Source organism: Pelmatolapia mariae, linkage group LG20 (assembly GCF_036321145.2).
Source record: "Pelmatolapia mariae isolate MD_Pm_ZW linkage group LG20, Pm_UMD_F_2, whole genome shotgun sequence".
Lineage (NCBI taxonomy): Eukaryota > Metazoa > Chordata > Actinopteri > Cichliformes > Cichlidae > Pelmatolapia > Pelmatolapia mariae.
The window spans coordinates 41,150,394-41,166,460 of record NC_086244.1 but is presented as its reverse complement, the minus strand read 5'-3'; the positions used below and the strand labels follow the sequence as shown (position 1 = coordinate 41,166,460).

General features: G+C 43.8%; 1 protein-coding gene across 2 annotated transcripts in view; it reads left to right on the top strand.

Annotated features, from left to right (window-relative positions):
• The window catches only part of LOC134618399 (voltage-gated potassium channel subunit beta-2-like), a 291,857-nt gene that overhangs the window by 248,500 nt on the left and 27,290 nt on the right, over positions 1–16,067 (top strand). For both annotated transcript variants that reach the window (XM_063463773.1, XM_063463774.1), the window contains 2 exons: positions 1,427–1,547; positions 1,778–1,866. In XM_063463773.1, the coding sequence (XP_063319843.1) occupies positions 1,427–1,547; positions 1,778–1,866 (210 nt within the window). The remainder of the gene's footprint in view (positions 1–1,426; positions 1,548–1,777; positions 1,867–16,067) is intronic.

The following is a 16,067-nucleotide window of genomic DNA, read 5'->3' as shown; positions in this document are numbered from 1 at the left end:
GCTTTCCTAGCGGCCACTTCATGGTTCCCATTCGCCTGCGGGATCCCCAGGTACTTGTAACTGTCCTCTATGTCTGCAATTTTGCCTTCTGGTAGTTCGATCCCCTCAGTTTTGACTACCTTCCCTCTCTTTGTCACCATCCGACTACACTTCTCAAGTCCGAACGACATTCCAATGTCATTGCTGTATAGCCTGGTAGTGTGGATCAGTGAATCGATGTCTCGTTCACTCTTGGCTTACAGCTTGATGTCATCCATGTGCAGGAGGTGGCTGACAACTGCTCCATTCTGTAGTCGGTATCCATAGCCAGTCTTGTTAATGACCTCCACTGGTGACCCAGTGGTTTGAGTTTATTGTGTTTTTTGTCATTTTTGTACTTTGTTAAGTCTAGTTTGTTGTTTCTAAGGATCATTCCATATTACCTGGGTTGTTCTGATTAGGTTTAGTTATTAGATTTCCCCTTGTGTCTTTACCCTCTGTGTCTCCCTCTGTGTGTCTGTGTTAATATTGTGGTATGAGTTCTTGTGCCATTTTTCCCGTCGTGTTTTATTCTGTTATGTTTATCTATGTTCCCCCGTTCCTTCTCTCTCTCCAGTCTGTGCCTCTATGTACTTCTTGTTTTACTTTGATAGTCTCCCATCAGCTTGCCCTTCCCTGTCTCATCTGTGTATTTTGTGCCAGCCGTGCCTTCCAGCTGATTCCTCTTTGCCCTGTATCCCTCTGTGTATTTATGTCAGTGTATCCCTCAGTCACATGTCGTAGTCTCCCTCATTCATGGCTGTTTGTTTCCCTATGTGTCTCTCCATGTGTTTAATTTATATTTTCCCATTTAGTTTTTCTAAAGTTTTCACTGCCAGCAATAAAGCTGCTTTTTGAGTTTACATTTTCGCCTCCGTGAAGTCTGCATTTGGGTCCTATTCTGCCTGCACACAGCCGTTTTGTGACATCCCAAACTCGAGAGGTGAACTGAGGTCCACACTCCGAGACAATGTCTGATAGTAGAGCCAAAAAACATCGTTCCTGAGGAACTGAGCCATTTCTGAAGGTTAAGGGAGTTGTGGAAGGTGACAGAGTGCATAGCCTTGGAGAACTGTCTATAATAGTTAGTATAGAGTTATTACCCACTGATAGAGCCAGTAATGAAATCAATGGTGATTTAGGACCACGGCTGTCCTGGGACCATCAATGGACACAGGTGGCCAGCAGGCAGAGAGTGAGCTGATTTACTGTGGTCACAGATTAAAAAAGCCACAACTCTACAGCTGCCAGAGTGATTCATCTCATCCCAAGAAGGCTTCTTAGGTGAAATCTCTAAGAGAATGGCAGTGCTTAGTTTTTTCTTTTTAGCTTATTCTTCTCTTTGTAATTTGCGGTAAACTAGTTAACAATCAGATTTTCTCACAGTCTGTTTAACTATCTGTAACAGGGTTATCAATGGCTAAAAGACAAGATCCTAAATGAGGAGGGGCACCGCCAGCAGGTGAAGCTAAAGGAGTTGCAGGCAGTTGCTGAAAGAATAGACTGCACTCTTCCCCAACTGGCTATTGGTAAATGAATAACATTACTATATGTATAATAATACACTGGCTTCCCTACATTAAATATTGTTGTATGTTATATTCTCTGCAAATGACTGTAGAAGTAAAAGAAAAAAAAAATAATACAAAACACATTTGTCCTGTGAAAATACAATGCAGTTTTCTAGAAAACATTGTATTTAACTTGATTTGATATCACTGACGTTAACATTTTCTCTCTGTGCTGTAAACTCCCACAGCCTGGTGCCTTAGAAATGAAAGGGTAAATTCTGTCCTGTTGGGAGCTTCCAGAACTGACCAACTGATGGAGAATATCAGAGCAATACAGGTATAAATATCTATCAGTTAGTACACAGAACTATAATTGTTCTCAACATAAAATGATACCAAACATGTTCCATTCAGTGTTTGGAGTGCTTTACATAATTTCTGAGTATCCTCTGTGGCAGTGCCCCTGGTGTGTTCACTACTGTTGGTAAACAAATTATCCCCAAACCATCCATCATTGTGTGTGAGAGAGTTTGTGTGTAATGAAAGTGGTTAAAGTTCATAGAGCAAAGACCTGTATCATTGACGTCTGTTATGAGGACTAAGACTAGAAAGGTTCTATAATGAAAACACTATTGTCACCATTTATCATTTGAATACCATTGTATGGTAAATGATAAATGGCCTGTGTTTGTATAGCGCTTTACTTAGTCCCTAAGGACCCCAAAGCGCTTTACACTACATTCAGTCATTCACCCATTCACACACACATTCACACACTGGTGATGGCAAGCTACACTGTAGCCACAGCTGCCCTGGGGCGCACTGACAGAGACGAGGCTGCCGGGCACTGGTGCCACCGGGCCCTCTGACCACCACCAGTAGGCAACGGGTGAAGGGTTTGTATCCCTAAACACAATTTCTCCTTTGCTTACCTTTGAACTTATTGGCAGATCTCAAAAATGGTTGTGAAGAGGTTCCAGTATGGCGGCGAGCTGAGCGGATAAGCGTTAACCTGCTCTGCTAAAATATTGTACTTGAGTAGGTGAATCACCCCTATTTCGACAAATAAACTTAGGGTAATGCCGGTGTCACAGAAGAAAGTCAGTCAAGGGCGGAAAACAAAACTCTCCAAGCTAAATTGTCGGACTTTACGAAGTCGAGGGCTAGCAAGGATTCATCAGCTAGCATTGAGGCCATGGACTCCGGCGAGGCTAACGCTAGCGGGACTCCAGAGGTTAATGCGCCGGCCAGAAGCAAGTATATGGCGGCAGGAGAGTCCTGCCCCACGTCATGGCCGACGTGGGGCAGGACTCTGGGTGTCTAATACCGCGTATTACAGTGCATTTTCTATTAGTTAATGTCATGGTACACTCTATTCTGGGCTCAGTGCAGGATTAAAGCTCTTGAGATACCCATAAGAGGCCGAACGTATTTCTGCAACAAATGTAAACTGGTTAACTTCAAGCAAGTGGGGCTCAATCAAACCAGCAGACTACTTTTGATTAGTTTTGCTTCGAAATCTGATTTGAAATGTGAAACGTGATTTCACCTATGGCAAAGAGGGGTGTTTTTTAAATTGATAAGAATTTAATATCTAACCTTGGTGGCATAGGAGGGTATGGTTAATGTTATAGTTAATAGTTGGATTGTTCGGTTCTACTAGTTCAGCTATACGGTGTCATCCTTTGGTGGGACTGTTAATTGCTATCTGGAAGCTTTAAACATCTGGGGAAGGAAATCCAGGTTAAAAGGCCTGGATATGGGTGACGGTGAGGGTATTTGGGCAGTTTCTGTTGTTAGTAATAGTATTTATGTTGGCTTTCTGTTTTTTTGTTTTTGTTTTTTTTTTTGACATATATTTTCACTTGTTTGGGGAATATAACTACACAATCTACAAGAAATGTCTAGTGAGATAAAAATCAAAATCATATCATGGAACTGCAGAGGGTTACGAAATCTGAAGAAAGTTAAACAAGTCATGAACAGAACAAAATTTTTGCAGTCTAACATTGTGTTTCTTCAGGAAACACATCTGATGCATAATGAGGACTTGAAAATTAAGAGGAGGTGGAGAGGCAAGGTCTTGTCTGCATCGTTTAACTCTCAAGCGAGAAGGGTGCACAAATCCATACCACTCCAGGTAAACAAAGTCACCAAAGATAAATTTGGACGTTACCTTGTCATTCAAGGAAACTTACTAAATGAACAAATTATCTTGGCGAACATCTATGCACCTAATACAGACGACCCTATCTTTTATCAAAACTTATTCCTTATGTTGTCCTCTTTTCCTGGTAAATGTGTGGTGGCAGGCGATTTTAACTGTGTACTAGATCCGGTGAAAGATAGGAGCTCGGGAACCGAAGAGTCTCGTACCCGTAGTAGGGTAACTATACAGCGCTTTATGAAGGAATTGAACTTAATAGATATCTGGAGGGAAGAAAATCCGGACGTTTTAACGTTCTCATGTTATTCTGGTGCACACAAGTCCTATTCAATAATTGACTTCTTTTTGATATCTGCAGAGTTGAGACATAAAATCAAGGAATGCTCCTATGAGTCTATTCTAATCTCAGATCATGCTCCCAATTCATTGGTATATCAGGACTCAAAGCTTGTGAAAGATGCTAGGATTTGGCGTTGCAAACAAAAATGGTTGGCGGACCATGGTTTTGTCTCGCTTTTGGATGAACAAATTAGCCTCCATTTTGAAATGAATAAAACAGAAATATGGAAGAATATGATGGGAGTCTTTTAAGGCTTTTATTGGGGGCCAAATAATTAGCATCACTAGCTCTAAAGCAAGATTGACTTTAAAAGGCAAAAAAGTTAGAGACAAAAATAAAGGAATTAGAAAATGAATACTATCAAACAAGGTCCCCTGAAATACACCAAAATTTATTGCTGCTTCGGGCCCAATGCAATGAACTTTCTGCCTCAAAAGCTTTGGCCAGTCTGCTGCGACTTAAACAGTCCTTCTACAATCAGGGTGAAAAACCTGGGAAGGTTCTTGCATGGCGTCTCAAGCAGCTCCAGGGTTATTATCTCACTGCAAAATGAGTTAGGAGAAATTATTGTGGATCCGACAGACATAAATGAAGGTGGCACTCTGTTGCCATTTACATTTACCAGCTGAGGCGCAGCACAGTCCCAGGTTTGAGTGGCAGTCCCATAGGAAAGAACACAAAAAGTCGTTTCGTGAGGAGCTTCCTGAACATTCTTTGCGGAGACTGAGCTAGATGCCTGGTGCACAGAGTTCAAATGGTCAGACCGTGGAACACAACACTTAACAGAGCCCATTTGGTTGCTGTCATAGATTTCTGGTGACAGAGCAGGTTTAGGCAGAACAGAAGAATCACTTGCTCGCTCATTAACACTGGATTTACTCAGAGGAACAACAGGCACAGAAACAGATACTACTGAGTTAACTGCCTCAAAACCCTGACAATTTAATTCTGCTGAGTCACAATCTACAGAGTCAGGCTTAACAAAGTCCACAGAGGGAAGCACAGTCTTACTCACAGAGGGTGCAATGTCAGGAAGCCTGGGAGCTGAATGCTCGAGCGGAATGTGAGAAACACGATCACTCTCACCAAAGGAAGAAAGCTGCTCCGCTGCTCGGGAACGCCGGCGGCATGAACGCCGTTTTCTCCGGGAAGGGGGAGGAGACGAGCCAGGCCGCGAATCCTCCAGCGGACCGGGCTGAACGTCCTCCGGCTCTTCATACTGGAGAGGCAGCTCCGGGCGGACGTGTACGGTGGAAACAAGGAAGTCCTGGATGAGGGGGTGTAGCGCGCTGAATAGCCAGATGAGTCCGGAAACCATTCTCTGTAAACGGGTAGCTAACACCTCCTGGTACTCCGGGACCGGCCGCGCTACCCACTCCTGGCAAAGATACACCACCGTGTAAACTAGGTCCGCTCGGAGCTCAGCGGAGGGGTTGTGAGCTGCTGGGTCCATGTCGTGGTCGCGTTCTTCTGTCATATTTCGGCTGTGTGCAGGCATGAGAAGGACCCAAACGCAAACTCGCAGAGACAAAGGTAGACCCAGAAGCACAGCTTTATTGCTGGCGAAGGGGGACACAAATAACAATACAAAACTAAACTGGGAAAACTAAAGCACAAGGAGCCACAGGGAAAATCACACAGCTATGAGGGAGAACGCGACACTGAACTGAGGGAGACGCGGACATAAATACACAGAGGTTAAACGAGGGAAGTGGGAGCACACGAGGAACACAGCTGACACAGATAATCGTAATGAGACAGGGCAGGAGTGAACACAACATGACGCATACTAAAGAGAGACTGTCAAAGTAAAACAGGAAGTACACAGAGGTTCAGACAGGAGGAGAGAGAGAGCACGGACATAACGGGCAGGGGAAAACATGGAATAAAAAACAAGGAGGGGAAACGAGGGTTCACAGAGGGGCACACAGGGGGTAATCAAATAAGGAACATCTTAACAGAACAACCTAGAAACCAGGGCATAAATAAAGAACAAAATACAAAACACATGAAAACTAAGAATGCTGGGCCAACATGGCCCAGGATCATGACAGACATAGCCCACAACCAGTTCTTTAGATATTTACAGCTGAGAGATTTTATTAGAACACAGCAAAACCAGTCCTTGTCCATTTCTGGCCTATCAACCCTTGAAGAAATGATGGTGAAAGATTGCCAGGGAAGGGGCTTGATTTCTAAAATCTATAATGAACTGGTGGCAGCCTCTACAGAAACATCCGTAAAGAAGCTTGAATCCTGGAGAGAAGACTTACAGGAGAATATCTCCCTTGAAGAGTGGGAGAGGGCTTGCGCCAGGGCACAATCACAAACAGTGAACACTCATTTAAATCTCTTGCAGTACAACTGGTTAATGCGTACGTATATGACTCCAGTCAAACTTAATGCTTTCTACAGTACCATCCCTGATGTTTGTATAAAATGCGACGAGGAAAAGGGCACACTTCTCCATTGTTTGTGGCAGTGTCCTGAAATTAGGAAATTCTGGGAAGAAGTGAAACAATGTACTGAAGAAATATTAGAAATAAAACTGCATTTAGAACCAAAACTTTTTTTGCTGGGCATCTATCCAGCTAACTGTAATATAACAAGGAAACATCGCTTATTTTTAGACATAGGGTCTGCTGATGGCTATGAGAGTGATTGCCATTACTTGGAAAGAGGTGGATAGACCGAGAAGAAGTAAATGGATTTCAGAGTTAACATCTACCCTGCCCTTAGAAAAGATCACCTACGCAATCAGGGGTAAGCAGCGATGCTTTGATAGCATCTGGGGCCCCTTCAAAAACTTTCTTGCTAATAAAGACTTGCCCCACTTGGTGGAAATTTTTGGGGACCATTCATAGGTGGCCCTCTGCAGTCCATTTGGGAATATGTTTATTGCTTGACATTGAACAAGTACTTTCTAATTTACATTTAACGTATACCTGTGAGGGTGCATAATTTATGGGAGATGCAAACAGTTATTCCCCCCTTTTCCCTTTTTTTTGTCCTTGTTTGTTTGGTTTGCTTTTGTGTGTTGTTTTTGTTGTTTTGTCATTGCTGTTTTTTTCTCTCGTCCTTTCCTATATGGTGTATGTGTATAAAGGCAGTACGTCTAGCTTGTAGTTTATGTAAGTTCAGCTACTTGTTTTGTTACGCTTCATAGATGTGTACACTGCTATGTTCAAAATAAATAAAGACATAGTTGGGGAAAAAAATGGTTGTGAAGATAGTGTCAGTGCCTTTGTCTATAGCAGGGGTCGGCAACCCTAGGCACGCGTGCCACAGTTGGCACGCGAAGGGTTAACTGATGGCACGACCATAGCTGGACTGGCCATCGGGCATACCGGGCATGTGCTCGGTGGGCCGATGATTTTTTTTATCATTTTTTTGTAACGGTATAAACAATGAGAGGTGGTGGATTGGCCAGATGCTGGCCGGTGTGTAAAAATAACTCAGTTGTTTGGTGGTGGCTATGGTGTAGCTTCCACATATTCAGTAACAAGTGGTGGAGGCCAGCAGGTGGATGAGAGAAAGGGGAGACAGGAGGAGCAGAGACGCGAGGCGGCCGCCGGTCCGAGTGTCAGGTGAACTGAACTTCAGGTAAGAAGTTATGACCTGCAGTCTATCTGGGTCAGATATAAACCAAGTTTAGGTGGAGTTTATTTTCGTTATGCTGACTTTTTACAGTCAGTTACAATAACTCGTACTGCGTACTAGCTAGCATGACGGAGTTTCTATACTGCTGGGTGGGTGCTATGATGTTACTGAGAGTGAACTTTATTTTATTCATAAGGTTAATTATTAGAGTTGCCAACCGTCCCCTAAAAAACAGAATTCAGAATTCCAGAATTCAGAGAAAATATTTCGCATTTCGTAGTGAGCTGAGAAGGAACACAGTTTGTCCCGGACTTCAGCTAGAATGGAAAAAGACACAAAGCTGGATTTATTCTGTCGTTACGCTGCACAGCTGCCTCTTCTTCTCTCATTCTCTCCCCTCTCTCTCCTGTTGCTACTTCAATCACGAAACTGATCAATGATCAGCTGATCGGCTTTTCTCTCTTGTTTATTTATCGCCCACTTTGCGCCAGAAAGAGGAAACCAGCGGATGTTGCGCTAAACAACAGCAGCACGTTTAAGCTTGATCAGCTGTTGTTAGAATTTATTTAATATTAATTTCTAGTATCAGCTGATGTTTGCTGGAGCCACAGCTGTAAAGCTGCTGGTCATGATGTCGGTTTGGATATGTGGTGAGAGGGAAACATGAAGATGAAACCAGGAGATGTCCTTACTGAACCATCAGAGCTGAACAGGTGATGGAGAAACAGGTTTACCTTTTAGGTGACATGAATGAGTTGAAGGGAAGTTATGAACTGTTTCTGAGAGACAAATAACACCAGGATCCTTTTCTACATAGCTGACAGCTGGTAACTGTGCAGGGGCGGGTCTAGCAAAGTTTTGCCAGGGGGGCCATGAAGGGCCCCCTGGGAAAGGGGGGCACAAAGAAATACTTTCTTATTCTCATTTAAAATATCTAGCTTTTATTAAATAATTATCTGAATCTTACAACCAAAGTTTTTATCTGATGTAAAATGTATAGAAATTATACATATACCAACAAGACAGTGTACATCACTGGCACAACAGCGTTTGTTTTCATTCAAATGCTTTATGGCTTTAATACCTGGTGGGCTGATCTCTAGTCAAAATGCCTGAGCTGATTTTTTGTCCCAGTCCAGCCCTGGGCAAAAAAAAAAGTGTCTTTTTTTGTTTCAAAATAGCTGATAACTATTCGGTGATAGCTGCCAACATCTGCGAACAAACATAATTCTATAAAGTTGTTCTATATAGTGTGTAACTGTTCATATAGAGCGTTATTAAATTTATTGCTAATGCAATCATATGGCACACTGACTTCTGAGGAAATTTTAAACGGCACTCGTCATCAGAAAGGTTGCCTACCCCTGGTCTATAGATTTCACGTTTTTTCTGTGCCTTCATGGGTTTTTGTCATCTATACTTGTTTGTTCCCAGCCCTTACAACACACATCACATAGCTATGCGATGTGTGGTGAGTGCAACCTCTCAGGATTGCATTACAGCTAGATGGACCCTAAGTCGAAAACAGGCTCAGGGAGGAACAGCCATCTGCCATGAGCAGTTGGGGGTGATGCGTGGAAGAGAGAAAAAGATTAATAATAAGTAATGATTATGGTGGTGTATGAACACATAGTGAATGAAAAAAGTGAGTGAAGAATATTTAGTGCATAATGGGAAGCCTAAGCCTACTGCAGCATAAGGGAGAGTTCATGTGATCCAGCCCTAACTATATGCTTTATCAAAAAGGAAAGTTTTAAGCCTAATCTTAAAAATATCTTTTTTACCACAATGTTAATTAGGAGGTTCAATGCAAAGAAACAACCATCAACTAGTTGCGGTCTATCTCAGTTTATTTGATTGTAATCAGTGATAACTTAAAGGAAGGCACACATTGCTAAACTCTGAAAGAGAAAACAAGGTTGGACTGTGAGTCACTAACTTCAGAATAAAGGGTTAAACTCAGAAGAACAAATCAAACTCACCTCAGCTGCCACCCAATGTGGGAGTGAAAATAGTGAGCTGATGCTGAGTGCAGTCCTTATATAATGTGTGCCAGGTAAGTTCAATTAAGGAACAAACTCCTGAGCCAATCAGTGATGAGAAAGTAAAAAAGGAAACAAGGTAAGTCTGGTGAGGTGAGAGAGATTGAACAAAAGGGTAAATAGAATAAGAATCTTTACAACAACATTGTTTCTAAGGTTTTTAGGACCAAGTACAATAACCTTAGTTTTATTAGAAATTAGAAGCAGGAAATCAAAGGTAATCCAGATCTCCAGGTTTTTATATTTAGGGTCTGTGCCCTGGATAGCGTCGCGGTTTCGGCAGCGTCCGGTAAGCTTTTACTGGCCCTTGAAAATCCAAGGGAGAAGGTGTAAGTCTCATGCCATACCGTACCCATATCCACAGCAGGCATGTTAGAACCAGGCAGGTAAGGGAAGTCAACAAGTCAGATGCACAACTTTGGGATAAGGATTGCCTCTAAGGGCTGTTCAGTCAGGCTGGGGTGTGGGGAGCAGTCACTCCATCGTCCTCCTCTCTCAGCCGCTGGAAGCACGGTGAACACGGTGAACACAGACGGAGCTCCGTCTGTGTGCGCCTCGCGCATCACACAGTGTGGGTTTTCGCAGGGCGGTGTCTACCACCTTGACTCTCCTGGAAAGGTGTACCACTCACTCACGCTTTTTGTCTGGAGTACCAGGGGCATGCCAGGGGCAAAGCCGCAGTTGTTGTACTATATCCACAGTGAGTCTGTGGACAGGCAAAGTTTTTCGACCGTGTGTGGTGGAGGGCGAGTGTAAGAGGGCAGGCTACTAGGGGACTAGAGCAGGGCATGATGTGCACGAGGAAGAGAACTGTGATGACCGCTCGAACCCCAGTCACTCTCGTCTGCTCCCTCGTAGCACTGCTCTTTATTGTGGTTACATGAATATGCATAAGTTTATTAACATGCCGTCTTACGTGTGAACAAAGAGTACCTTGTCTGTCTGTCATGTGTGTGTGTGTGTGGGGGGGGGGGGGGGGGTGTCAAGATGTGACCCTGTGAACGACTGCCCAATGCTGGTGCCAGGACTCCAGCGGTCCACCTAAACAAAAGGCACTTATACTTAAGCAGATACAGAGTAGGTGTCCTCCTATACCATAAATCAGTAAGAGAAGCTACGACCTCTCTCATGACCTTAAGATGTGTGTGTATGCCAGAGTGCTCTGGGAGGCACACAGAGTCTTTGCAGACTGCTAAGGATAAGACAACCTATCAATATGCAATCGATTATAAAACTCTAAGCATAAATGACAATCCACAATATAAACCTAACAAGAACTTTGACTCCCCCATTGTTATCGATCGAGCTCACTGAAGCAGAAACTCCATAGTAGGGCTGGGTATCGTCCCTGATTTCTAGAATCGATTCGTTTCCAATTCACAAGGTCCCGAATCGATTCGATCCACGATTCGATTCAATTCGATTCGATTCGATTCAATTCAGTTTGATTCGATTCAATTCGATTTGAATCTGGGAAATTTTGACAGTCAGAAATATTATAATTCAGATCAGTACATTTACATATTTTTGTATCTATAAAAAGGAAGCTGACACACACAAGACTTTATCAAAGGTGTAAGCGTCACAGCAGACGCCTTTGTGTCAAAGTAGCTGAAGATAAAACACAGAAAAACGTGAAGGTGGTTTTCCTGGCCTGGGATTTTATAAAAATATTCTGCAGTACATCAAAAACGAAAGAAAACCATTAATCAACATATGAACGTTACTTCTGACGTTACAGCGGCTTTATTAGAGACACAGCTAAGCGTTTTGCATTTTGCATAATTTTAAAAAGTTTAAATTTGTTCAGTATTGAACGGCAGAAATTAGGTTTTCTTTTCGGAAGTATGTAAAACGAAAAAAAAAAAAAAAACAGCGGCCGACAGTGCTGTAAACAATGGTAGACTTGTGCGTAACAAGCAAGCGAATAATGCAGAAAACAGATTTTTAGACGGGAAACTGTTCTTGAAGTACAGAGAGAGAGAGAGAGAGCTCTGCATGAAGTGTGATTTTATCGTGGTGGAAGCAAAACAGTAAGAGTGAATTCATGACGATGTTTATGTGAAGCGTAGTTTGGATCTTCTTTTGCTGCTGGTTCGGTCAATATTGTTTGGAGAGAGATAAAACTAACAGCTTTAGAATCAGCGCAAAAAGGGCGTGAACACAAAGCGCGGACCCGCCGACAGATGAGAATCAGCGAGCTGTCGGCTTTCAGCCCCGACCGTGTCCGTGCCGTCAGGTGAGAAAGGCGACATCTCACTGATTCTGATCCGCGGGTCCACGCTTTGTGTTTACGTCCTTGTGCAAAATCCGTGTACCTGCTCTCCTTTACTGTCTTAGCTGTTTGGTGGTTGTTGAAATTTTGTGAGGTTTCACCTGAGATTCTGGCGTTTCGGGCAAAATAAATTTATATTAAAAAATCGATTCAGGATTTTAATGAATCGATATCACGTTATCCAAGCCAGAATCGATTTTAATCGATAAATCGATTATAAAAACCCACCCCTACTCCATAGCGCCGGCATCCAATACAGCCTGTGTTATTCAGCCAAACTGGTGATCACAGCAAATGGTTCCAGGTACACGTTCACCGATGCACAAGCGGCGGAGAAATTTACCTTAACCAACAAACTGATCACACCAGAAGATTAAACGGAATAGATGGCGCTGGCGCAGCTGATCAAGAAAGACACTCACTGACTAACATGTTACTGTGCTGTTGAGGATATACTTACATCTTCTTCTTTTCTTTGTTTGTTTTTTGAGAAAACAAAAAAGGTTTATGGAAGAAGAATAAGTCAGTATATGTTGCGAGTAAATTCATAGTTTAACATTCAAATTGATTAACACTAAGGCAATTTAAGTCATAGGGTGAGGTTTATTCTCTCACCAACGTATTTTCTTTTTGTATGTAAACCATCATAGTAAGGATTAAAGTCAATGGCGGAAACTGAACTATATTTTTCTTTTTTCTTTCTTTTTTTTTTTTAGTACTGTGAGTTTACTTTACTAAAGGTAACCTTGGTATGATTGATATAACTCTTTAGGTGCATAGTGGTGAGTAAAATGTTCCTATATCTCTCTGAGCCGAGTCTTGAGTATTTTTGTTGTGTGGAGTCCCCTCTCTGTCCAAGTTCTGTTGGGCTACTTTGTTCATGGAGGACCAGAGAGGGAACAGGGACTGGTTCAATGCGGGGGTTTTTTGTTTGGGTTTTCACCTGCACTCTTGTTTGTTTGTCTGTTTGTTTGTTTGTTTTTCATTTTTATTTATTTTATTTATTAATTTTTTGGAGGCCATCTTTTAAGAAAGGGGAGGAGGGCGGGGAGAGGAGAGAAAAGAAAAGAGAAAAAATCCCATGGGTTGCAAATCCTTATCCACAAGTTAAGTAATGGTTATTGATAAGTATAAAAACCCAGTAAATTTTGTCTCATGGAATTGTAAAGGGCTCAGTGGTGCTGTTAAGCGGGGTAACATTCTAGTACACCTTAAAAACTGGGGACAGATATAGGGTACTTGCAGGAAACTCATTTGAGAAATCAGGATCAACAGAAGTTGCGGGGCAGATGGATTGAGCAGGTGTTTCACTCTAACTTCACAGCTAAGAATAGAGGTGCAGCCATTATTATCAGAAAAGGGATCCCTTTTACAGCGTCAAAAGTGTTATCGGACCCTCGAGGACGTTGTGGAGATATCATCTGAATTTCAGGAGCAGGACCACTCCTCCTTCACGCCCCCTTTGGCCTCAGGCCATAAAAGCCCCCCTTCTCCAATACCCGCTGTTCTCATTTTCATGCCCCCCCCCTGCCCCCCCCCTTTTTTCTTTCCTCTCTTCTCCTGTCCTCTCCTCTCTTCCTTTCCTCCCTTTATTTCTCGTTAGTACAGGGGGTTCTGCCCGGCCCGAGAGCCGTCGCCAGTCCCCTTCAAGGCCTTCCCCAAACCGCAGCACTAATCACACTTCCTCATCCCTCATTGCTCATCGTTACCAAGGGAGTGGTCCCTGCTAGTGAAATATCATAGTTACAGGGAAACTTTATAATAATCAGGTTATACTAGCAAATATTTACGATGTGAGTGAAGTTGGCCCCCCCACCTTGGATTTATATAGTCCTTTTCAAGGCACCCAAAGCGCTTTACAATTCCACTATTCATTCACTCTCAAATTCACACACTGGTGGAGGCAAGCTACAGGTGTAGCCACAGCTGCCCTGGGGCAGACTGACAGAAGCGAGGCTACCATATTGCGCCATCGGCCCCTCTGGCCAACACCAGTAGGCGGTAGGGTAAAGTGTAATCTTGTTATGTCGTTTGTGTAAAGCAATTTAAGTTCTGTCTGCAGTGAGACCTTCTTTTTTATAAAGTTTGGAGATGGCATATTCTTGATCTATTTCTAAAAGTTCCATTGTTATGTTTGACTCTCTTTCTTTTCATTGCTAGTTTCTATGACAACTCAGTGAGATGATTTGGCCTCTCAAGTAGGCTTTTAATGTGTCCCATAATGTGGCCCGGATGGCTTGGGGATAGAAGCTCCTCTTGAGTCTCTCTGTCCTTGCCTGGATGATGCGGAACCTTCTACCGGATTGCAGAAGTTCGAACAGTTTGTTGCCAGGATGGGACGGGTCCTTCAGTATCTGCGCTGCTCTAGTCTGGCATCTCCTGGTGTAAGGTGTCCTGAAGCGGGGGGAGAGCAATCCTGCAGCAGCGTTCTGCTGTACGGATCACCCTCTGAAGAGCTTTTTGGTCCTTAACACAGCTGTTCCCAAACCAGGATGTGATGTTCTGTGTGAGGATGCTCTCCACAGCGCCTGTATAGAAAGTCCCGAGGATCTCTGGAGAGACCCTGAACTTCCTCAGTTGTCGTAGGTGGTACAGGCGCTGCCTAGCCTTTTTGGACCTGAATGTGGGCAGACCATGTCAGGTCTGAGGAGATGTGGACACCAACGGATACTTGAAGGACTGCACCCTCTCCACTGGAGCTCCATTGATAATAATGGGCTTCTAGTCTCTGTGCTGACTCCTTCTGAAGTCCACCAACAGCTCCTTGGTCTTGCCAACGTTTAGCTGGAGATGGTTATCATGGCACCATGATGCCAGATTCTTCACTAGAAAAATTTGGCATGCCATTACTAGCGTGTGAATGTGTGTGTGGATGGGTGGATGACTGAACGTGTAAAGCGCTTTGGAGTCCTATGTAAAGCACTATACAAATACAGGATATTTACCATTTACTTCATCCATGTAGGCCATCTCATCGTTGTTGGAGATGGCGCCCAACACCACTGTGTTGTCAGCAAACTTCACAAGAGCCGTGGGCGGGCACACAATCTGAAGTGTAGAGGGAGTAGAGCAGTGGCGAGAGGACACATCCCTGTGGTGCTCCTGTGTTGATGGTGATGCTGTTAGAGACGCATCTACCCACCCTCACCTCCTGAGATCTGCCAGTGAGGAAGTCCAACACCCATGCACACAGACGGGTGTTGAGTCCTAGATCCATCAGCTTTGTGAACAGTCTGCTGGGCACTATTGTGTTAAACGCTGAACTGTAATCAACAAACAGCATTCTCACATAGTTGCCCTGTTTCTTGTCCACGTGGCTGAGGGTGGTGTGCAGGATGTGAGCGATGACGTCCTCTGTGGATCTGTTGGGTCAGTATGCAAACTTAAGCAGATCTGTGGTGTCTGGGATGGAGGAGGAGATGATGTTCTTTAGCAGCCTCTTGAACACCTTCATTACTACCGAGGTCAGTGCAACTGGCCGGTAATCGTTCAGGGATGAGGGCCTTCTGTTCTTGGGCATAGGGATGATGGTGGATCTTTTGAAGCATGTGGGGACCACAGACTTCGCCAGGGACTCGTTGAAGATGGAAGTGAACACACCTGCTAGCTGGTCAGCACAGCAGAGCAGCAGACGGCCGGTGATGGCATCTCCACGCGCTCCCGGTACCGGCGTTTGGCATCTCTCACTGCGCGCCGTATGAGGCTGCTTTGTAGGCGCTCATATTGCCAGTGGTGAGACCTGCGTTGTAGGTGGCGATCCTGGGGTTCACTGCAGTGAGGACCAATCTTTCCACCCATGGTTTCTGGTTCGGGAATGTGGTGACTCTTGCAGTAGGGATAATCTCCTCAGCTAGCATATTGACGAAGCATACTGCTACTTCGTAAACTCGTTGATGTCGAATGCGCATGCTCTGAACATGTCCCAGTCTACGTCGTTGAGTGCATCCTGTAGCGTAGCTTCTGATTGGGCATACCAACGTTTCACCTCCCTCATGGTCACTTTTTCCCTCCGTATGTTTTGTTTATACTGGGGAATGAGGAAGATGGCATTGTGGTCAGACTTCCCAAAAGCCGGGTGTGAGACAGCTTTGTAGCCCTGCAACCTTGTCACCGA